Here is a 26,156-nt window from a genome sequence, read left to right on the forward strand (position 1 = left end):
TAATCTGTTTTCTCTTTCAATTTTACAAAATCTACCAGTTTCATTGTTAAGGCAGTGTGCAGACAATCTATATCTACTAATATATGGCTTACACATAGTTTACAGGTTTTTGTAGGTAAAATTGTAGAGTATCTGGATCGTGTATATATCTATAAAAATTACACTTTGATCACTCATTGAAAAAAGCATTCATTTCACTGACAAAACTACCTTTCATTCTATTAACAATTTCTAGCAAAAAATGATCAACATTAATAACATTTTGGTGTAACCAAACATCTTGACAACCATAACGAAATAATAGGTTTCTTATTTCACATGCCCAATTTTGTTTGTCACAAGGTTTTAATATTGATCTTTCTAACATTTCTTGGTAGCAAGATTGTAAAATACAGTTATCTGTTTTCAATACTTTACACCAATATCTAAGCATTCTGCAATATCTCTCGATGTACAATGGATATCTTATTAATTCACTATATACCATATAATTAACAGTAGTTGTTTTGACTTTCAATATACGTTTTAAAAAACTTAAGTGAACTTTCTCAATATTTTCGGCTTTGTGATGTCCCCAGACTTCACAACTATAATTTAATATACTAGATACATCTGTGTCAAAAAGAGATAACATAGTTTCATGGTTAAAACAATCATCATATATTTTACTATATAAACTAAAAAATGCTTTTCTACCCTGATTTGCTAACATTTTCTGTGTATGTACAAAGTTACCATTGTATTTAAAAAGTAGACCAAGATATGTAAATTCATCACATAATTCAATATCAACATCATTTAAGTACCATTTTTCAGTCGCTTTAACGAGGCCTCTATTTCTAAACACAACAATTTTTGTTTTAGACAAGTTAATATCCAAATCATACTCTCTAGAATATATGTGTAAACCATCAACAGTTTCACTAAAAAGAATTGTATCATCTGCATACATTAGCCAATATAAATTGAGCATCTTTAACTCATATGACTGACAACCTTAGCTTAAAGTTCATTTTCAATGTCATTAATATACAAAGAATATAAAAAAGGAGATAATGATTCTCCTTGCAAACCAACATTACTCTGGAAGAAATTTGAAAAAAATCCTTCCAGTTTAATACAACATTTAATTTTGGCATACATAGATTTAATAACAGTTAATAAGTTTCCACTTATACCACATCTTATTAATCTTAACCACAATTTGAAATGAGACACACTATCAAATGCTTTTTTTATAGTCTATGAAACAACAATAAAATCGTTTTTCACTACGTAAAGACTTAGAAATTAGAGCATGGAGTGCGAAGATGGCGTCAGTTGTTCCATAACCCGGTTTAAATCCAAACTGTGCATCGGTTATTATATTGTGTTTTTCGCTCCATTTGGTAAGCCTGGTGTTAATAATTGATGTGAACAGTTTACCCACATGTGATACAAGAGAAATACCACGATAGTTGCCAGGGTCGTCCACTGGTCCTTTTTTAAAAACTGGTATTATAATGTTGTTTACCCATATTTCTGGAAAATCGCCATCACTCAATATACGGTTAAACAGTTTACATAATACTGGTTTGATAAAGTTTCTGCTCGTTTATATATATTTGTTCATAATATTGTCATATCCAGTGGATTTATCACGTTTTAAATATCTAATAGAAGTGTCAAGTTCTAAGTCTGTGAAAGGAGAGTCCAATTCTTCATATACGACCTCTGGAATTGAATCACTTTGCTGATCCTCTGTGGTGACATCTTTTGAAATCAGGTTTTTAAAATGTTTTTCAAATTCTTCTACAGTAAGCGTATGAGTAATAGTTTTTTTGCACTTTTTAAATTTCCTGTAAAATCGGTTAGGGTTATTTTTATGTAATTTAGATAACATATCCCCCTGTTGGTTTTTATATTGTCTTTTCAGTTGATTTTCCAATCGTTTGTATCTTTGTTTGGCTAAATTAAAACGTAGTCTGTTTTCATTCGACCGGTATCTATTAAAATCCATCATAGCTCGTACAAAGTCTCTGTATAAACTTTTACATTCGTCTGTAAACCACGGTTTATCATCTTTTTGATCACGTGTTTTACTACTTGTAGGGCAGGAGTCACAATGTTTTTTGTATTTCACTTCTGACTTTGTGTATTGCTCGAATATATCTTTCAAAAGTTTATTCAATTCTTCCACGCAACAATCAATATTGCTTAGTTCGTCTATATTTGTGAGTAAGTGTTCAAATTGTTGAGCGTTCAACAATAAACTGTCTCTGGTTTCATCTTCGCACCCCTCGTTCCATTTGAAAATATCACAAACATGGTTAGTACAATTACACTGGTCTTCATTAACAACATTATCAGTAAGATTAAAATCAACTTCTAGTGGTGCATGACAAGAGAAATGATTAAACGATCCACCAGAAAATCTATTAATAACATTGAACATAATATTCTGTGAAATCAACATATAGTCTATTACACTACACCCATTTTTATTGTTAAATGTTATTTTCTGACTTTCTTTACCAAATCTTCCATTACAGATACGTAGCCCAGAGTTTTTACATAACTGCAAGATACGTTGGCCAAAATTATTAGGTGGTTTGATATCTTCCGAGTGTCTGTTTAAAAATACATCATCATTTACATAATTAATGAAAGAAATGCTGTCTTGTAATTGTTTGTCTATAACATCACCTGTTATGTTGTCAGGTTCTTGACCTACACGACCGTTTAAATCACCTATAACGGCCACAGTCTTGTAATATTTTGTTTTCAACAAAAACTTATATTTACGAAAGAATTCATGGGGGCTTGAATATATCGTGATTTTACCACGGGTTGGCCCTTTATGACAAATAATTTACCCAAAGCGATAGGGAGGGGGTAAAATATCGGCATAAAGGGACAACCCGTGGTAAAGTCTTGATATATTCCAGCCCCCATGAATTATTTCGATTCTAATAGGTCAAATACGGCAATTCTTTTGGATCGAAGCGCTCTAGGTGGAAGCAAATATTTGCCGTTCCCACAAATAAACACACTATTAAATTGGCGTAAAAGAACGGAGCAAACTGAATTAGTGACATGCTTAAACTATTCAAAATAACGTATATAGATAGTTTTTAATTAATTTAAATGAAAATTAATTATTTGTCTTAAATGTTTAAACAAATATGGCTTATAACATATTTTAGAATCGTTTGTTTACGTTTCCATGTTGTGATGATTTTCGTGAATACAAGCGTGTATTTTCCCGCAAAATGCTCATATAAAATTCTAACGTCATCGTTTTATGACGTCGCAAACTCATTAATAAAAAAGCATATGACGTGGGAGTACGATCGGAACAGTCTTTGCAATATATTCAAATTTTACCATGGGCGTGTACTCAAAGCGTTTGAAGGACGTCATGTTAGAATTAAAGATTTAGAAGGTTTAGCCATCACCAAAATAATTTGCTCCGGAAATTCATATCTGACAACCTCTCCTCAGTTATTTTTTTTTTGGTTGCTGAATCTAGCTTATTAGTCGGTATCTCTTTTCTGGATTCTGAATTTTCTCCCAAAGTGCAACTTTTATGCGAGTTAAACTATGGTAAATAAATATATGTTATTTGTTGTAGTACATGATCATTGGAATTCTCAGTCCATATGTTATCCAGAAGATAAATTGAACTTTGTCAAGTATGTGTTATAGTAATCACACCAAATATAACCTGAAGAATCATTAGGTTTTAAACAAATACACTGAGGTTTCCTTAGTCCTTCCTCTTCACTAATCAATACTTTACTAGTCTGTCCATCTTTTGATATCATTATTATTCTATCAGAGTATTGGTCTGCTACAATAATGTTACCATAAACATCTGTACATAGTCCCTTTGGTCCTCTCAAATCCTGTTGATAGTCCCAGATCTGTTTACCTGATCCATCCACACAGTATACTGCATTACCAACATAGTCACTATAGGTTACTCTGTCATTACAGTAGATAAGGTAAATCAGGCGTGATGTACACTGAACATGTACTGATTTCAGTGAATTTCCTTCCAAGTCTATAATACGGATCTCATCAATACTCAAACCTACTACCATAGAATTCATAGAGAATGATAAATCATAGCATTTTTTGTTTAAAGTGATTACTTTGGTAACGGTTTCACTGTCCATATTGAAGATCTTAATGGCTTTCTCTTCCGGATAAGTTATGGCAATTGTGTTCTGATTGATTTGTGTGACACTGACAGCATCACCAGATATAGGAACCTGTTTCTCAAGTTCGCCATTGTCAGTAAGTACATAAACATTACTATCCAATTCGACTACTATAACTCTTCCATCCATCAGACAAATCATGTCACTAATCTGTCTATTTATGTTGAGGTCTATCTTTGTCTCAATTGTCATGGTCATGTTGTTAATGTTGGATTGTTCTCTTGATTCTACTTGTGCTTTCCTCCTTACACTTGTAGCTCTATTCAAGTCTGTATCAGTTTTAACAACCGCTACTTCTCCCAGAGTTTCCAATGATTCTAACTGGCTTAGTATTTTTTCTATTTCGTCATTTTGCTTCATTTTGATGTCAAAATCTTTGATCCTCTTATCATTTTCTAGATCATCGACATATTGTTGACATTGGTGTACTTGTTGTTCAATCTGATGTACTTCAAGAAATGATTGCAGTTTTGAACTGTTAGATATGACTGTGTGTAAGTGGTCTTGCATTTCCTTTAATTGTTTCTGTTTTCCTTCAATTTCAGCCATGAAATCTGTTGCTTTCAATTTTTCCTGATTCAAGTTGACGTCTGCTTCATTACAAAACTTCTTCTCCAGGTTGATTAAATGATTATTTATTTTCTTGCGAAGATCAGCAATAAGTTTTTGGATGTTTTTGTTTTCTTTTTCACCTCTGCTTATGTTTATAGATTTGTTTTCAATCAATTTATCCAAAAAGTGTTTTATGGAGTCAATTTGTTTTACTATGGACTGTGTTGACTCTTCAATTTTTGTTATCTCCACAACACTAGCTAAACTTTTTATTCCAGTACATTTCGAATGACTAGTGGAAATACATTTATCACAGCAAGGCATTAAATGACTGGGGCAATACAAGTTGAGTTGTTGACCATGTTTGTCACATTCAGTCTGAATAGCAGGAATGGATGGTTTATAGCTTTTGATATCAATAGTCTTATGATTTCGTGTTCCTCTGGACTGTTTGTGATGACTGGAACATGTTGAGCACAGTCCTTCATCACAGTTGTTACACCAGATGTCAGCTTTAGTGTTTACCATTCCTTCTTGACAAGGTCCACATGGTACAGGTTTATCGGACGACATGACCTGAACAAAAACAAGATAAATTATGCTGTTTGTTTTCTTGTTTGAAATCTTTTACATTTTGTTATGTCAGGGACCTAAGTACACCTTATTGCATTTTGTCTGCCATTACTGGACAAATTTGTATATAATACAGTATCTTGTTTACAGACATGATATAGAAGTCATGTCAATTTACACTGTAAATAAAATTAACGGTACTAATTTTCTTGCACCAGATGCGCATTTCGACAATACATGCATGTCTCTTCAGTGATGCTCGTGGCCAAAATATTTGAAATCCAAAGCTTATATAAAAGATGAAGAGCTACCATATTACATTTTTGTTGTGTGAAATACTCACTTATTATGAGTAATAGCTATAGGATACTGTAAATTCCAGAAATTATAATTTATTGCAATATTTTTATTATTGCAAAAAATGTGACAGGGTAAAAATCACAATTATTTAAACACAAATTTTGAAATTTTTTATAGGAATTAAACAGCAGTTTTCTCAATATCGCAAAATTAAAATCGCATTTTAGTTTAAAATGACAAAATTGCAATAATAAATGCATGTAATAAGTTCTGAATTTGCAGTAACTTTATGCATATATGGGGTATTTAGGATCCTTGCAAGACTGAAATAGTGAGTTAATATCTTATATTAACTTCCATTCCTGGTTGATTTATCTCTAAAATTGGCACATGAAGGAGTATTTTTTATTCAATATGTGAATCATGAACAAGGTGAAAACAGCTTAAATGCTAAAATCTGAGTTATCAAAACAGTATGGTATCGCATGCCCTTAAGTTACTGTGGATTGACTACATATGGCATATATGGTGTATGGAACATTTGAATGTAGTTCATATTCAGTCAGACAGTGTTCATATCAACTATACCTCATTTCTATAGGTCATTGGTCAATGCTCAATTTTAGTAGATAAGTTTTTTTTCTCAGATACTTTAAGCAATAGACTTACTATATTCACTGTATGGTATGAATTTTAATCATAATAAGTATAAGCAGGTGAGACATTTCAGGTTGCTTAGTTTTTGAGAGAAATATTTGTATTCATCAGAGTTTTGTTTGAGGATCCAGCTACATGGACCTTGGCCAATGAAAGAAAACTAAAGTTACTTCTTTATAATAAGAAAAATTAAAAAATTTCAAATAAGGACAAAATTGTCATAAAATTAAGGATGCTCAATATGTTTCATTAAGATGAGGGGTCTGTTCTTGGTATTATACATGGGTACTTACAAGCAGTATAGGCTTTATGAGGACATGTCTTTTGAATCTATATTTTAAGAAACATCTCTTTATTCAATAAACAGGGGCTGATCCAGAGGGGGTTTCCAGGATTTGGGCGATCAATGCATTTGCATGGGAAAAAATAGTTGGAACATCTCCTACATATTTGGTTGGGAACCGCCCCCTTTTTAAAATGGCTTGATCCGCCCCTGATATACTAAACAAAACATGATAGAAAAGTTCAGATTTCAATCAAATACCTCTTGATGTTGTTATGACAAAATCTACATCAGTTGTGTGTGCTGCCTCAGTATCAAGAATTTATTTTCCTTCACTGTTTTAAAAATGTCCACCATTACTAGTTAGAACATATGACAATACCCTATGCAGGTGATAAAATTATGTAAACATACCTGACCAAGATAATTAAAGTTGATAATAATCTTTTTATCTTTATATATGTAAATAAGTATATATTAATTGTCACAATACAAGAACATTACTTTTTCAACAGATTGTACAGTTTGTTATATGCTGCCACACCTCTGTCCCAGATTTAGGGGGGGGGGGTGGTGTAGTGCTAACAAATATTTTAGATCCAGATCCATTTTCTCATTTGAATAATGTGTACCTTATTTTTATACGGTCTCAAAAACATTTTTTGGGATTGTATAATTATGATAATGGGGGATGATGGTCTCAACTGTTAAGGAATTAGGAGCCCAAAACAAGCATTTTCTAGTTTCAGAATGATAACTTGTGTATAAGTATTTTGGTTGCTCTGAAATTGTAATTGTAACACAAGTAGAAGGTTGGGATTCATTTTAGATGTTATGGAACCAACAGTTTAGGAATTAAGGGCCAAAAGGGGGTCAAAAACAGACAACAATTTGTGAGTAAGTGTATAGATCTCTCTGACATTGTACCACAAGGTTCCATATAACAAAGTGGGAAGGTTGGGATTGAGTTTGGGGTTAATGGCACCAAACATGTTAGAATTAGGGGCTAAAAAGGGCTGAAAACAAACTTTTTTTTTTAGTTTCCAGACAATAATTTTAGGTATTCATATTTTTATGCCCCATTTATGGCCATAATTATTTCTGGTTTGTGTGTCCGTCTTTTTGTGCGTTCTTCTGTCTGTCTGTTTGTCCCACTTCAGGGACTTCAAGTTTTTGGTCCTGGTAGTTTTTGATGAAGTTGAAGTCCAATCAACTTGAAACTTGTACACATGTTCCTTATGATATGATCTTTCTAATATGAATGCCAAATTGGAGATTATCCTCCATTTGCACGGTCCATTAAACATAAAAAATGATAGTGTGGATGCGGCATCCGTGTACTTAAGATACATTCTTGTTTTCAAAAAATTTCTAATTTCATGTGTTTGAAAAATTATCAGCTGCAAAGTCTTCAATTGCACAGTATTGCGCAAAAGAATTGTTAGATTTTTTACCACAGTTATTTTGTGTAAGAAACCTATATTATGTCAAAAATTTGATCACAATCCAAACTTAGACAGTTTCAAGCCTGAATATTGTTTCCAAATATGCCCTTACTGTTCATGGTTCAACCTCTGTGGTCTTATCATGCTGCGCTCAGAAAAGCAACTTATTTATATCTTGGCTTTTAACCAGTTAACCAGTTATGTGCATAATATATAAAACTGCCCCTTTCTTAATAAAAGCAAAACTGGTCCAGGATCATTCTGTTGGCAACTGAAATGTACCATTATTCTATTTTTAGAGATTTAGTTGAGACATGAAATGTGCCATTATTCTATTTTTAGAGATTCAGTTGAGACATGAAATGTACCATTATTTTATTTTTTAGGCATTCCGTTGGGAACTATAATGTACCATTTTGCTTACAGTCGACCAGTAAACCACTAGTGTATGCCCTTGTTCAAGAGGAATTAAATCAAGAAACAGTTCATCAGTATGTTGGACATGAACCCAGTGGATTCACGTTCAATGCCATTTCCCTCGATCCTGCAAGTAAGATATATTTGATAAATTGAGAATGCCTGTCATAATAATATGTCATATTGTATCAAGAACTTTAAATTCAAAATTATTGTCTTCATTTATTAATAACGATTTTGTCATTTGAACTAAATTAAAATTCCTTGCAAAATTATGAAAAATCCTGTTTATAGATATAGGAAGATATGGTGTGAGTGCCAATGAGACAACTCTCCATCCAAATTACAATTCATAAAACCTAGACTCACTCCGAACAACAAACTATAAAGGGCCCCAAAATTACGAGTGTTAAACCATTCAAACTGGAAAAACCAACGGTCTCATCTATATAAAAAAAGGAGAAATGAGAAACACCTATAATTTACATCAACAAAAGACAACTGCTGTACATTAGATTCCTGACTTAGGAAAGTGCAAACATAATTCATATAAAATATTCAAAATGCAAATTTAAAGTTATTGTCGTTACAATGTATAACTCTGTTGCATTTTCACAATAATAAAAACATCGCAACAATTTCTGAATGAACAGTATTGTGCGGTTAAACCTCTCGCACACACCATTACTCTGAGGATGGTAGCTAGTAGTGTGAGTCTTCTTCAATCCTGTCAGGTTAAAGAGTTCCTTGATGACTTTGGACTCACCATTTCGATCCCTGGTCTGAATGTATCCTCCCAGGTACCGCATAATGAACACTCTAGTGGTCCGGATTTTGTCAAGACATAAAAACGAATCCACCTCAGAAGAACGATAATGTTTGATTAGCCAAAAAGTGCTACTACACATTACTCGAAACGGAGATACAATTTTGTTGAAAAGGTTTGTTGAGAAAAAAAACACAGTTTTTATATACCCTACATATGGGGACATCTGGTCAGAGTCCTGATAAAGGTCTTATCCCCCTTCAGATGAGGACATCTAGTCGGTGCTTTTGTCTATCAATATAAAACTTGATACACAAGTTCATTATGACATAAACTCTCAGAAAGATATGTCAAATTTAGTTTTTTTTTACTTAGATTGTTGAGACTCAAATGGTTTTTTATATGACCACAAAAATTAAAAACTGTTGGTCATATATATTGGTATCGCGTTGTTGTCATCGTTTTCCTTTTTGTCGTCGTCGTCAGCGTTGTCCTAAGACAGATGGTTTCAGGATAAGTAGATAGAAATCAAGGTTTATAACCGCATAAGGAATCTTTGATTATCATTATGCAGGATAGACTAGAAATAATGTTTGTTCCTATAGATATTTAATTACAATTCCCTTTTTGGCAGCAGTGCTGATTATCAATTAAAACAATTAACATGTGGAATTATTTGTGCAATGTAATACTAAGCATTATATCAGTGGAGGATCCAGAACTTTTCCTAAGGGAGGCCCACTGACGGGCCTAAGAAGGGACCCGCTCCAGACATGCTTCAGTGATTCCCTATATAATCAACCAAATTTTCCCCATAAAATGGGTGGACCCGGGCACCCCAAGGGCCCCCTGGACCCGGGCACCACAAGGGCCCCCTGGACCCGGGCACCACAAGGGCCCCCTGGACCCGGGCACCACAAGGGCCCCCTGGACCCGGGCACCCCAAGGGCCCCCTGGATCCGCCTATGTATATTTTCTCATTATGAAAAGGAAGTGCTGATGCCCTACATGTAACACATTCGAAAGTTGTCTATTCACAAACACAGGCTTCGACAATAACACTTGTCCGATTGTCCTGTACCAGAGGGAAAAAAGGTCGGACAAGTAAAAGCTATATCAAGCTTGTCCGATGGGACAAGTAAAATTATTCTGCAGAAAATAAATTTCATCCAACTTTGATGAACAAAGTAAATTAATTATAAATTAAAAACAGGGAAAGAAGATAAAAACAAATTATAATTTGACTGTTTACTTTGAAACTTTGAAACATTTTATTTCTCAAGACCCCACCACTTGCAATCGATAATTTAAAACTGGTTCTCTATCAGGTACTTTTTAACAGGTAAAATGCATACAATTCTCAGAAACCAGTCTTACTGATCGGAATCAGTGATGCGCTTTGTAGATAAGTTACTTTACAAGACAGTTCGTCACCAGCTGGAAACATTCAGCTTCCAGTACTGTTGGTTTAATAGACAGTTTGGCACCGTAGGATCCATATTTTAATAGACATGATTAATAGACAGTTTGGCAACGCAGGAGACATTTTGGGACCAAGACAAATCAGTACCTTGTTTTCCTACCTTATTCTGTTGCTTCAAAATAAATGCCATACCAGTAATTTTTAACAAAAATATTATTCAAATAAAAAAGAAGAAATCATTTACCACAAAATTTACAAAATCATATTAAATCATATGTAGAAAAAAAATACTTGCAATACAGTGACCTATAGTTGTTAATATCTGTGTCATTTGGTCTCTCCCAGAGAGTTGTCTCATTGGCATACCTCAAACCAAAAAACATTGTCAGGTTTTCTGGATATCTTTTTACATTGTCAGGTTTGCAGGATATCTTTTTACAATGTCACATTTACTGGATATCTTTTTACATTGTCAGATTTACTGGATATCTTTTGGCATTGTCAAATTTACTGGATATCTTTTTACATAGTCATATTTGCTGGATATCTTTTTACATAGTCAGATTTACTGGATATCTTTTTACATTGTCGGGTTTACTGGATATCTTTTTACATTGTCAGGTTTACTGGTTATCAATTTACATAGTCAGATTTACTGGATATCTTTTTACATAGTCGGGTTTACTGGATATCTTTTTACATTGTCAGGTTTACTGGATAACTTTTGGCATTGTTGACATTGTCAGATTTACTGGATATCATTTTACATAGTCAGATTTACTGGATATTTTTTTACATAGTCGGGTTTACTGGATATCTTTTTACATTGTCAGGTTTACTGGATATCTTTTTAAATTGTCAGGTTTACTGGATATCTTTTTACATTGACAAATCTACTGGATATCTTTTTACATTGTCAGATTTACTAGATATCTTTTTACATTGTCAGATTTACCGAATATCTTTTTTAAAATGTCAGATTTACTGGATATCTTTTTGCTTTGTCAGATTTACTTGATACCTTTTTTCATTGTCAGATTTACTTGATATCTTTTTGCATTGTCAGATTTAATGGATATCTTTTTGCTTTGTCAGATTTACTGGATATCTGTTTGCATTGTCAGATTTACTGGATATCTTTTTGCATTGTCAGATTTACTGGATATCATTTGCATTGTCAGATTTACTGGATATCTTTTTACATTGTCATATTTACTGGATATTTTTTGGCATTGTCAGATTTACTGGATATCTTTTTACATTGTCAGATTTACTGGACATCTTTTGCATTGTCAGATTTACTGGATATCTTTTTGCTTTGTCAGACTACTGGATATCTTTTTACATTGTCAGATTTACTGGATATCTTTTTACATTGTCAGATTTACTGGACATCTTTTTACATTGTCAGATTAACTGGATATCTTTTTACATTGTCAGATTTACTGGATATCTTTTTGCATTGTCACATTTACTGGATATCTTTTTACATTGTCAGATTTGCTGGATATCTTTTTGCATTGTCAGATTTACTGGATATTTTTTTGCACGCATTGTCAGATTTACTGGATATTTTTTTGCATTGTCAGATTTACTGGATATCTTTTTGCATTGTCAGATTTACTGGATATCTTTTTACATTGTCAGATTTACTGGATATCTTTTAGCATTGTCAGATTTACTGGATATCTTTTTGCATTGTCAGATTTACTGGATATCTTTTTGCATTGTCAGATTTACTGGATATCTTTTTGCATTGTCAGATTTACTGGATATCTTTTGGCATGTTCAGATTTACTGGATATCTCTTTACATTGTCAGATTTACTGGATATCTTTTTACATTGTCAGATTTACTGGATATCTTTTTAAATTGTTAGGTTTATTGTATATCGTTTTGCATTGTCAGATTTACTGGATATCTTTTTGCTTTGTCAGATTTACTGGAAATCTTTTTGCATTGTCAGATTTACTGGATATCTGTTGGCAGTATCAGATTTACTGGATATCTTTTGTCATTGTCATTTTTACTGGGTACTTTTGGCATTGTCAAATTTACTGGATATCATTTTACATTCTCAGGTTTACTGGATATCTTTTTACATTGTCAGGTTTACTGGATATCTTTTTACATTGTCAGGTTTACTGGATATCTTTTTACATTCTCAGGTTTACTGGATATCTTTTTACATTGTCAGGTTTACTGGATATCATTTTACATTCTCAGGTTTACTGGATATCTTTTTACAATGTCAGGTTTACTGGATATCTTTTTACATTGTCAGGTTTACTGGATATCTTTTTACATTCTCAGGTTTACTGGATATCTTTTTACAGTGTCAGGTTTACTGGATATCTTTTTACATTGTCAGGTTTACTGGATATCTTTTGGCATTTTCATGTTTACTGGATATCTTTTTACAGTGTCAGGTTTACTTGATATCTTTTAACATTGTCAGGTTTACTGGATATCTTTTAACATTGTCAGGTTTACTGGATATCTTTTAACATTGTCAGGTTTACTGGATATCTTTTGGTATTTTCAGATTTACTGGATATTTTTTGGTATTGTCAGGTCAGATGGTTACTATTATGCAATCATGCTAATGGCTATTTTTGTTTGCATTGTTAGGTTTACTAGATTATTCTTTTTACAATCAAGTTAACTACACTATTTTAAATGAAATCAAACATTATGCATGAGTGTTCCTTGTGAGGTGCTGACCAAGTGACGTTACTTCAGTATCCAAGACGGCCACCAGAGAGGGACTTATTTTAATATAGGACCCAAATCACTACATACAAATTTCTTCGTTTAGAGAACCACTGAAGGGAACAAAAGAGAACATGACATGAATTGGTGCTGACCAAGTGTTGGTTTATTTGTTATATTATAGCCGATAATCATCAAAGATGGCTGCAGCTAGGAACTTAGTTTTAAAAAAGGACAATATGTGAGATACATACAAAAGTCTTCTTTTGAAGAACCACTGAATGGAATGAAACCAAACATAGCATGAATGCTCCTTATAAGATGCTGACTAAGTGTCATTTCTTTGAGGCAAATCCATCAATCAAGATGGCTGCCAATGGGGAACATAGGTTAACAAATGACACTTTGGGAAATATATACAAATGTCTTCTTCTAGAAAACCACTCAATAGAATAAAACCAAACATGGCATGAATGTGCCTTATGAGGTGCAGATCAAATGTTGTTTCTGTGTAGCCGAACCATCATCCAAGACAGCCGTCATTAGGCGACTTAGTTCAACATAAGACCTTTTGGGAAATACACAGGAAATTGCTTCTTCCAGAAAGCCACTGAATAGAATGAAATCAAACATGGCATGAATGTGCCTTATGAGGTGCTGATCAAATGTTGTTTCTGTGTAGCCGAACCATCATCCAAGACATCCGCCATTAGGGAATTTAGTTTAACATTAGACCTTGTTGGAAATACACACAAATGCTTCTTCTAGAGGAGCACTGTATGGAATAAAACCAAACATGGCGAAAATATTCCTCATGTGGTCCTGATGAAGTGCTGCTACTATGTTGCCAATTTACTTTTCAAGATGGCCAGCATAACTTTTTTTTATTAAAATACGGGGCCAATATATTAAACCAAGTTTGGTCTCAATCATTGTCAGGGTATCTGTTATGATTTTAATCTATCTTTGACCTATAATGGTTTACTTTTATAAATTGTTATTTGGATGGAGAGTTGTCTCATACCACATCTTCCTATATCTATTTACATGAATTCAAAAACGAATATAGAATTAGGTGAGCAAAACAGGCTGTTGGAAGCCTCTAGTTTTTAGATCATCTGGCCCAATGGGCAAAGTGAGCTTCTGTCACCACTTGGTGTGCAGGGTCCTGTGTCCGTAAAATTTAACAAAAATCTTCTCCTCTGAAACCACTTGGCCAAATTTAACAAAACTTGGCCACAATCATCCTTAGGGTATCTTGTTTAAAAAATGTCCGATGACCTTGCCAACCAACCAAGATGGCCATCATGGCTAAAAACAGAACATAGGCAGTGGCGAATCCAGAATATTTCATAAGGGTGACGCTGACTGACTTAAGTGGGGGCCTGCACCAGTCATGCTTCAGTGATTCCCTACATAATCAACCTTATTTTTTCCAAGAAAGGGGGGGACTGCTGCCCCTTAATTAGTAATTTTAAGGAAATTTTGCTGTTTTTTGGTTTTATCTTGAATACTATTATAGATATATCTCTAAAACCAAAGCATTTAGAGCAAATCTGACCAGAGATAAATATATTTAGCAGGTCAAAATCTATTTGCTCTAAAATTTTCAGATGAATCAGAAAATCCCTTGTTGGGTTGCTGTCCCTGTATTGGGCATTTTAAGGAAATTTGCTGTTTTTGGTTATTATCTTGTGTATTATTATGGATAGAGATAAACTGTAAACAGCAATAATGTTCAGCAAAGTAAGATCTACAAAAAAGTCAGCATAATCAAAGTGGTCAGTTGACCCCTTAAGGAGTTATTCCACTTTATAGACAAAATTTAACCAAACTTGTCCATAATCATCATTAGGGTATCTAGCTTTAAAAATGTGAACCGATGGCCGACATGGCTAAAAAAAAGTATATAGGGTAAAATGCAGTTTTTGGCTCATATCTTATCTTTAGAGCAAATCTGACAAGGATTCTATTCGATAAGTCAAGGTATGTCTGCCCTGAAATTTGTAAACCAATCAGGCAACCTGTTGTGGGGTTGGTACCACTGAATTGGTAATTTTTAAGAAAATTTTGCAGCTTTTGGTTAATATTATTATAATAAACTATAAACAGCAATAATGTACAGAAAAGTAAGACCTAATAATAAGTCAGCATGATCAAAATGGTCAATTTACTCCTCAAGGAGATATTGCCCTTTATACTGTGAATTCATTTATTTTCATGTGCACCAATTTTCGTGGATTGAGGAAATCTTGTTGGCTATTTGATTTCGTGGTTTTACTTAATTATGTATACAAGCCTATGGGAAAGGGCCAACGTAGATACAAGTATCTTGTCTTAGGGAGGGATAAATCATACTTTGTAAAGAACCATTCTGATTCAAACAAAAAATTCTCTGAAACCGATATTATCAAGATGCTTGATTTCTTGATTGACAACATATTTGTTACGTTCGGAGGACGTGTTTTTCAACAGACTGTCGGCATCCCAATGGGAACAAACTGTGCCCCTCTACTTGCTGACTTGTTTCTTTATTATTATGAGGCTGACTTCATGCAGGAACTTCTTAGGAAGAAAGATAAGAAGTTAGCAATATCCTTTAACTCTACTTTCCGCTATATAGATGACGTTCTTTCACTAAACAATTCAAAATTTGGTGACTATGTGGATCGCATCTATCCCATCGAATTGGAGATAAAGGATACTACAGATACAGTTAAGTCGGCTTCATATCTTGACTTACATCTAGAAATTGACAATGAGGGTCGGTTGAAGACAAACCTTTACGACGAAAGAGATGATTTCAGCTTTCCAATTGTGAACTTTCCATTTCTAAGTAGCAACATTCCAGCAGCACCTGCATACGGGGTATATATCTCCCAATTGATACGATATTCCCATGCTTGCATTTCTTATCATGATTTTCTTGATAGAGGGTTACTGCTCACAAGGAAGCTATTAAACCAAGAGTTCCAAATGGTGAAGTTGAAAACATCCCTTCGTAAATTTTACGGACGCCATCACGAGTTGGTTTACCGTTATGGAATAACCGTTTCACAAATGATATCGGATATGTTCCTTACGTCGTAACTACAATCCCTTTCCCTTTCATGAATTTGACCTACCGAATTAGACTATTTACCGGATTTGTAATCACATAAGCAACACGACGGGTGCCGCATGTGGAGCAGGATCTGCTTACCCTTCCGGAGCACCTGAGATCACCCCTAGTTTTTGGTGGTGTTCGTGTTGTTTATTCTTTATTTTTCTATGTTGTGTCATGTGTACTATTGTTTTTCTGTTTGTCTTTTTCATTTTTTGTCATGGCGTTGTCAGTTTGCTTTAGATTTACGAGTTTGACTGTCCCTTTGGTGTCTTTCGTCCCTCTCTTGGTATTCGTTTAACATTTAATTTTGTTGTTCACCTGTGCCCTCAAAATCAATGAAAATTATTATCCAGCGAATATTAATGAATCCACAATAGTCACTTTTTATCAATTTTCATAAATTTTGTAAATTTTGTATTTTACAAAATACTCTAACTACTGTGCCAGGTTGAATAAAGATAATTGTAAGCAGCAAGAATGTTTAGTAAGTAAGATGTACAAACACATCACCATCACCTAAACACAATTTTGTTATGAATCCATCTGTGTCGTTTGTTTATTAATAAACACATAGACCAAGGTGAGCGACACAAGCTCTCTTAGAGTCCCAAGTTTCTATTGTATATGCAGTATGGTTAATTAGTATGATTGAACAGTAACAAACCATTTCTTATAAATTGAAATAAACAACCAAGAAAATAAAATGAATTTTTATTGTTTAAAGCTGAAAAAATCAACATCAATAAAAACATGACAGTGGTAAACATACCATTGTATATATGGAGGTAAAAATCTACTGGAGCTATTCCATTTAAATGAATGAGGGATGGCAGGAGTGGAAGTTTTGTTTTAGATATTGGTTGCTGGACAAATTGATCAAATATTTTGATAAGCGTAAAATTCAAGGAAGATTTCTTTTTTAACATGGGTTGAGTCAATCTACTGATAAAATATATTGGTTGTAAAATAGGTGTGTATTGAAAGTCCCTTCCTGCCCTACCACACAAAAATAAATGGAATAACCCCTTTGCTTATGTATATCTATCATTCCTAGTATTTATCACATACATGTACATTTTGAATAATTTTTGCAAATTGTGTACATCTTGTTTAATCAAACAGTCTGGTCAGGCTGGGAAGCACAATTAATGCTAAAACTAACTTTGGTTAATTCTTCTCTCTATCTCGGAAATAAAATGGCACAAATTGCTGTTTTTTTTTGTTTTGCTCAGAAATAAACAATATGGGTTGATAGCTGATTTCATATTAGCTTTCTTCTTGTTTACAAAACAATACATTTCACCACAAGGGAGTTTATCATTTGATTGTAACAATGTTCACGGCTCTTACATTCAACCAAAGAAATTAAGCATGCTATACAGTTGAACGTTAAGTACCCTGGTCTATCCATTATAAATAAAAATGCCTTTCTTATAACTAGAATACAACAAAGGAGACTTATCAACTATTGTTGAAGTATATGTTTAAATAAAACAAGTAAGCTAGTTGTAAATTTTTCATAAATAATTAAATATACTGGCAAGGATTAGAAATCAGTTGTGAGATAAATAACCATTAAATTAAAATAATGTACAGGGAAGACAAATCTAAGTGAAGGATAAATAAAAACCCATATAATACAATGAATTTATCAAATTATGATGACAATAAAAAGAAAAAAGGGATTTGACATTATGTAAAAAGACAGCTTTTAAATGTGTAATTTGAAGAAAAAGCAAACACAAAGCTCACTAGAGTATTTTCTGCAAGAAAGAAACTCTGTTTTCTGAATTGATGAATTTATACATAAACTTGTTTAATTAAAATAACAGTAAATATAATAAATCTGCCCAAATATGTACTAAGAACAGAAACAAAAGGAGACACAATGTATACACCAGAGACGTCTTGAAAGTCTGCGATATCATATGATAAGGAAGGCTGGTGCCAAGAATTTTGTAAGATTAGTAAAATTAAAGAGAGGTACTGAAAAACTCAATGGTCAAGTACCTCATCTTTTGAAAATATCATTTTTAACATTACTGTTAATTATGCAGAAACAAAAACAATTATTCAATACAACAAACATGTTAAATAAAATTAATAACATCAGTGGATAACAATGGCACTCTTACAATTTATTTAGGATTTTCTCTGGAACATGCCCTCGAATAAAAAATGCAGACAGCAGTTTCAAAAATATTCATGTGACTAACAAAATATTTTTAAGCAAATAAGGTGTCCTAGCTTATTGCTAATGTATGGTCATTTAGCTAGGAAACATCTTATCCAAGGGACATACGTAGATATCATTAATGGGTCTTTTTCAGAAATTATAAATCTGCTGCAACATTTTTTTTAAATAGATAATAACAAAATGTACACAACCTTCAGATATCTATACTGACAATACACATATCAATTAACAAACAACAATGATCAAGAACAGTATACCCTTAACTAGTAGCACTAAGATATTACTATCACAAAAATGTATCACATATTTATGATCTGCTTCTTCTAAAAATCAACCTTATGCAATGCATCTATTTTGGGTTGAAAAAATCAATATGGAACAGTTTGAACATGTAGTTTAGATGAAAACTACAACACAGACCAATATTAATCTTTGTATTTTATATTTGAATGTTCCAAAATCGATCAAAGTATAGGTATACATGATGATCCCATTGCATAAGGCCTATTTTCATCTAACACAGCTCAAATGTTATTGCAAATGGTTATGGCAATTTTATTTTATGGATGTTTCTTTTTGCTAAATATAGTCTTCATTTGTCCTCAAATAAAATGCTGCTTGTTAAAGAAGCTACTATACTCTTATAATTCCTTATAAAAAGAATATAAAAGAAATGCCAGATTTTTGTCCGAAAAAAATTGACACTGATATCTTTTTTTCTAAATGACTTCTGAAAAATCTTAATAGAATTGATCATCTTCAAGGTATGAGGTCAACAGAGGAATGATCTTTGTGGCAAAGTCAAATCTTAAAATATTCAATATTTTTCGCAATTATATAGACTAGAAACTCAAATGGACCCTTAAAAGCTATTTCACATTTAACATTTTGTCAAAACTGCTTTGTTTACCTCTGAAAACAAAAGGTTAATCAATACCTCAATGGCCAGGGTAAAAATGTAAAATAATGCTTAAAAAAAATTGTATAACTGAATTGAACAAAATAATGCTGCTTATTCACTATGAAGATTATAAAATGGTGATGGAAAAAAGGAATGTGTCAAAGAGACAGCAACCAGACTAACATGACTAAAGAGCAGAAAACAGCCCAAGGCCACCAATAAGTCTTCACCCAGAAAATTATATATAAATGCGACCGTTATTTGAGGGGTAAAATTTACAACTTTATTGAAAGCAATTATTTTACAAATTGATTTTTTTCTTCAAAATGGAAATAGAAATGGATGAAGGTTTTAGGACGGGCGGTTACATAAAAAAATCATGGCATCCAGGGAAGGCACTTCCAAATCTCAACCATGGCTGGGTGTCATCTGTTTTTGCATAGTGTAAATGTAAGTTAAAATTTATTTGTTTGCTTCTATAAATGGTTACCCCATTTTTAAAGTGCCTTCCCTGGTTACTATGTATGTATTAATGGAACCACCCTAGGGAACAAAACTCTTTTGGAACGGAAAGAAACTCATTTGACCTTTTTTTCACTCTCTCTTAAGCACAGCATATGAAAATCTTTCAGCATTTTCTTTGAAAATCAAAGCTTGTTAGTGCTGGTTTGCAGAAAATAAGATATTCTTAAAAAAAATAATGAAAAAAGGTTCAATGACACTTTTTTAATCATTACTGTAGGTCATGGCTTTATAGGTTTTCTTTACTAAAATAAAAAATATACTCTGATGTATTTAAGGCCAATTATTTACCTATCATCATGAACAGAGCACTATTTATCAGGATAAAGACACTAGACACGCTTGCAGATAAAAGTCTATTATGCATTATCATCATCCTCAAAGTCCACTTTACTAAGAATTGCATCAGCTCGATAAGCCTCATTGGAGTGTTTAGCCATTATTCTAAGTAATGGTCGCACTAAACTTAGCCACCATTGTTGTTTTGGTAATCTTTTTCTGAAATTCAAACAAAACTATACTAAATAGAAAAAACAAAGAGATATTTTATCTGGTATGAAATAAATAAAACATCTACCATCAGATCATAGTTCAAGAAAATAACATATTTTAAATAGTTTTTTGGACATTGGATGTTAAAAACTTCAAATCTTCAACATAAGCACAAACAAAGCACTATTTATCACAATAATGAGACGTTTGTAGATAAAAATCTATTATGCATTATCATCATCTTCGAAATCCACGTTAGTAAGAATTGCATCAGCACGATACGTTTCATTGGAGTGTTTTGTCATTATTCTAAGTAATGGTCGCACTAAACTTAGCCACCATTGTTGTTTTGGTAACCTCTTTCTGAAATTCAAACAAAACTATACAACATAATTATTTAAAAAACAAGAATTTTTTTCCACTGTATTTTGTTGCTTTTAATGACAGATAAATATGAAACATCTGTCTGTCATTAATTATTTCATGGTCTATTGCCATGGGGGATGTTTAAAACTTGAAACAAATGTGATTAAGTAAAACCATTAAGAGATTTACAAGTATGTAAAGTTGTAAAATACAAAAAAATTGCACTTGTGTAAAAAAAAAAAAAATCTGTTTCACACGGAAAGCTTATTTAAAAAAAACACTGAACACACCAGTTTCATGGCAAATTTCTTAAATTTTTTGGTTTTATTTTAAAAATAAATCCAACAGTTTAAAAAAACCAAAAAAAACAAAGTTGTGTGTTGTCTTAATATCCTAAGAAAAATTTATTCAGTCTTTTTCTAGAAGTTGCAGATTAAAAAAAGTTTGCAGCTCACAAATCAGAAGTGATCCCTATGTATTGTACACTTCATACACTTTGAAGCAGACCACAGAATAATACATTGTATTTGCAGACGACATAATATAAATAACACATTGTATTGGCACATATAGGACAAATGCTTTCATTAAATACATAACAAACCAATATAACAAACAACTAAAAATTAACAAAAGTTCAACAAAGGTGAGAATTCTAAATATTAGACATGTTAGAAGACTAAGAGAATTGTGTTAATATAGTGTATAAATGTCACCTTGTTCCTGTGAAGCAACAGACATAAAGCATCATGCAATAAAGCTTATAGACATGCAACATGCAAGGTGTAAGAGTAGGATAAAGTTCTACAGTGGTACTGTGGGATGATAAGATTTTTATAATACAATAAAACCTATTTTTAGAAAATCAAAATATAACAAATGTGTATGAAGAAATACATGTACTTGCACCAAAAACTTGAGACATAAGTTTCCCTATCAGAATAGTCTCTCAATTTCACACAAAAGTTCCAAGTGTAATTTCCTTTTTTTGAATTTTCAATTTTTAAAAAACAACAGAAGAACAAAGCAGGAAATTGTAATTATTTAAAACAAAAAACACGGTACAATATAACAACCTGGTAAATTTAACTTAATTTTAATGGTTTTTCTTTAATATTTGTTCCTCTAATTTTAAATGTTCTGAGACAACAACAGCACCATACTATCATTAAATACAAAGGGAAATAATCTTCTTAACAAAATAACATCTAAGAAAATTTCACTAAATATAAATGAAAAAAAAAACAATAAATAAACTAAAATGAGACAATTGGTACACTAAGGAATAATAAAAGTAAAAAAATCTCAAGACTTTTAGGTTTGGAATATTTGTAAGTATGAAATCACACTTATCAGGGTGAGATTCTATAAATAGTTCTGGTTCTATAAATAGTTCTCTTTCTATAAATAGCACAAGCATTAAGCATTGTCTTCATCTTCCACTTCGTCAACACCAAGGGGAACTCCCTCTGTCTGATATGCAACTTCTGAGTGCTTAGCAAGAATTCTAAGTAATGGCCGAAGCCTTAACCACCATTGATCATGTTGTATCCTCTTGCTGAAAATTATAAAATTGTCTTGGTTACAGAATTTGTTAGATACTGTGGATTCATTATTATTGTTTGGATACCAATGCTCATGGATTTCGTGAGAGCAGGTGAACCATTAAATTGAATGCATGTTTAACAAATACCAAATTTTCCAGAGGCATGTATGCATACTTAGGCAAAACCACGAAATTAAATATCCACGAATATGCAATTTTTTCTAAATCCATGAATATTTGGTACCCAAGAAAATAATAAATCCACAGTTTAGGTACTCTAGAAATTATCTACCTTTTTTCCTAATAAAGACCATGGCTCATCTGAGAAACAGAACACTGTCCAACAAAGCACATACAAAACTTGCATGCTCATTGTTAGAAAATTCAGTTAATAACTTTTTGTAATTTTCAATAAACCTAGATTTAATTTCCAAATAGGTGTTTCTCCAGTTTTTAGCGATTTTTGGATGATTTTGCTATATTTTACCCAAAATCATCTTTTACCCGATTAAGAATTGCTGTTTTTAAATGACTAAAACAAAGGTTTGTGTCTTTTTAGAATATCAAATGAACTTCTATTTACATTTTTTTTTCTTTTTTTTCTGTCTGTTTTTGTAATCAACTCACGCTTTGTGAAGCAAAGTTGATCTTTAAAACTGCTTTTAAGGCTGGTTACTGTTGACCTTTGACCTTTGAGCTTTGCTTTTCTCAATACAAATTGGTTTAATTTTTTTGGGGGGGTAATCCAAATTTGTGGCTCTAGGTGTTCCTGATGAAGGCTATAGTAAAGACATATGCTTACCATTACAAAAAAAAAATTCCACCTTTACAAAAAAAAATCCACAAATGTATAAAATACTTTTACACATAAATCTTACAAGGGCCAAACAGACTCAGATTATTAAGATTGAATAGAATGACAACAATTGTCAAAGAATTTTTGAATATTTCCCTTTTTAAAACAAAACTCTGTAATAAATAGATTTCAGATGACATCTTTGTATAATAATTAAGAGGCAGTGGTTCTTAAAACTCATTCTGTCATAACTAGCAGAAGAGGAGCTATAATAATACAAAGGTTGAAAGGGGAAGACATTATACACATAGATAGTACAAGACAGTTTGTGCTTTCAATGCAACAACTTGCCCCATTTAAAGCTTGTAAGTAAGAATTTAATTAGTAGTTAATTGTCTAGCTTGTCAAGCCTTTGCAATAAACTTTATCATTTCAGTTGAACACTTACAAAATGAACAAGGACCTTTAATTCTAAGAAGTTTAAACATTACTGTAAATTCAGACATTTTGTATTTATGCTGTGCTTGTTGAAAAAAAATTCCAGATAACATGCGATTTCATGAAATGATTCATGAAACTATTTAATGCAAATGAAAGGCTTTTATCTTCATTTTTTTCTAAACCTATCTTGGTGCAAATTTTACAATGATAAAAACATTTCTGAGTTAACAGTAAATTAATTCTGAAAATGTACTTTTTACATATGTTCTTCATATAGGTATAAGTGCAGCCGAGAAGAAAGATATAGAATTTATACTAAAGATCTGTCTACGTTTAAGCATTTTGTTTTAATATCATATACAAAGAGAAAAATTAGTATGCATTGTCAAGAGATGAATAAAAAGTATGCATTGTAAAGAGATATATATAAATAAAGATTAATCCCTTTTGACTACATGTGTTAGTTCCAGTTTTAAGAAGTTGTCTCCCTTTCAGGAAATATTTTTTACCCACCAATTTTATTTCATATCAAAGATAATTGTTCAATGAAAAGGAATTTACCCATGTAGACACAAAAACAACAAGAAACTTTATCATGACATCACTTAAATGTTGAACTTTGAACTATCAAAATGTAAACACCGCAAACCCATTCCTATATATGCAAATAAGTTTATAATGAAACATTCATGTAAAATTTAATATAAACATACAACCAGACCAGTTTAAATTAGTATAAATAACCCTTTTTGAAGATTGAAATATATCTCAACTTTGATTCAAGTACTGTAAATTCAGAAATTAATGCAAGGTTTTTATTATTGCGAAAAATGCGACTGAGTTGTAAACGCAATAATTTAAACTCGCATTTTGAAATTTTTTATATGAATTTAACAGGATTTTTCTCAAATTGTAAAAATTAAAATCGCATTTAAGCCTAAAATGACAAAATCGCAATAAAAAATGCACGCAATAATTTCTGAATTTACAGTATTTATCTCAACAGCTTCTGAAGCTTAACAAACAATTTGAGTTTATGTTGAAAATTCTAGAAATAAGTAGTTATATTTTCGTGCATTTCACATTTCTACTGTTCATACATAGATACATGTACAGATGAACAACAACCAAAGAAAAAATTATAAATAAAATAAATTTTAAACAAGTCAAATTCCTACAATTCAAAGTTTTAAGTTCATATCTAAGGGTTGTCTATGTCATTGAATATTACAATTTGGTAAAGTAAAAAATCACGTTCTGAGAGACTGATTTAATGTGCAGTTTTAATATATGTTACTTACTCAAAATCTGTGATTTCTCTGAGTTCTTCTAATGGTGTAAATAGCAGTTGTCTTCTACACATACCCAAAAGTACTGCAGAATCTTTTGTACAGGATTTTATTTTTCCTACAAGAGATTGTCAAAATGACAAATTTAATTCATATTCTCTTTATTCTTATCCTGAAATTACATTTTTCTTTATCTAAATTTTAAATCATTATTCAAAATCTTTAATCATTATTATGATTATGGGTAAACTACTAAAACTAAATGGAGAATGTGTCTAAGGGTCACATATGATGCCCAACTTGCATGTAAGGTTATAAAGGGATATAATTCAAGATGTATAAGTGTCGCCACTCAAATTAAAAAAAGAGTTTTGTAGTATGAGCACTGTGTATAAATTTTATAACATTTGGTTTAGGCTTACTTAAGTTAGAGAACTCAAACAAAACATTCTGCAATGTTTCCATTTGTAAAAGGTCATAACTTTAAATCTAGAAAAGTAAAATTGATGCCAACCAAAATAAAACTTGATCTATGTTTTCTTGTTTAAAGCATTATGTATTAGTTTCATAACATTTGCTTGAGGCAAACTAAAGTTAAGAGAATGGAAACCAATTTCAGGACGTACATACAAACCTACAGATGGATAGATGTACAGAAAGACAAGGGTAACACTTAATGCACCATCCTCAGAAAAACAGTACTAAGAAAATAAAATGAATCCATAATAATATAGTAGCAATACAAATACCAAAGAAAATACATGGTTCAAAGCCATGAATACCCAGACAAGATTACAAAAACATAAATATCAATGCATTAAACAAACCATCTTCTGTAGTATTTTCTTCCACTTTAGTGATCATATAATCTACTGCCTTGGAAGCCATCTTTGTTCCATAGTTTCTATCGAATGGGGATGGTACGCCACCTTGTTGCATATGTCCCAAAACATTCTTACGACAAGTAAACGATCCTTTACCCTCCTCAGAAAACATCTGATGGATAAAATCTGTTGTGTAGTTGGCATTTGCGTTTTCATTTCTGAAATTTAATGAAAATATTGTGTTTGAGTTTTCATTTCTGAAAAATAATAAAAATATTGCATTTGTGTTTTCATTTCTGATAATAATGAAAATACTGTGTTTTGAGTTGTTGTTTTTTTTATT

General features: G+C 32.1%; 2 protein-coding genes across 9 annotated transcripts in view; both read right to left on the minus strand.

Moving 5' to 3' along the window:
- Positions 1-3,644: 3,644 nt before the first annotated feature.
- LOC134690136 (uncharacterized) lies at positions 3,645-5,330 on the minus strand. The gene has a single exon (XM_063550110.1). The coding sequence runs from the start codon at positions 5,328-5,330 to the stop codon at positions 3,645-3,647; it is 1,686 nt and encodes a 561-aa protein (XP_063406180.1).
- Positions 5,331-17,138: 11,808 nt separating this feature from the next.
- LOC134691291 (ATP-dependent 6-phosphofructokinase-like) overlaps positions 17,139-26,156 on the minus strand; it is a 60,844-nt gene continuing 51,826 nt past the window's right edge. For 3 of the 8 annotated variants that reach the window (XM_063551741.1, XM_063551738.1, XM_063551736.1), the window contains 3 exons: positions 25,817-26,031; positions 25,002-25,107; positions 20,921-22,475 (listed from right to left, as the gene is read on the minus strand). In XM_063551741.1, the coding sequence (XP_063407811.1) occupies positions 22,337-22,475; positions 25,002-25,107; positions 25,817-26,031 (460 nt within the window). In that variant the 3' untranslated portion in view covers positions 20,921-22,336. The other 5 variants (XM_063551744.1, XM_063551737.1, XM_063551739.1 and 2 more) reach the window with 3 other exon arrangements.

The sequence above is a fragment of the Mytilus trossulus genome, chromosome 11 (genome assembly GCF_036588685.1).
Source record: "Mytilus trossulus isolate FHL-02 chromosome 11, PNRI_Mtr1.1.1.hap1, whole genome shotgun sequence".
NCBI lineage: Eukaryota > Metazoa > Mollusca > Bivalvia > Mytilida > Mytilidae > Mytilus > Mytilus trossulus.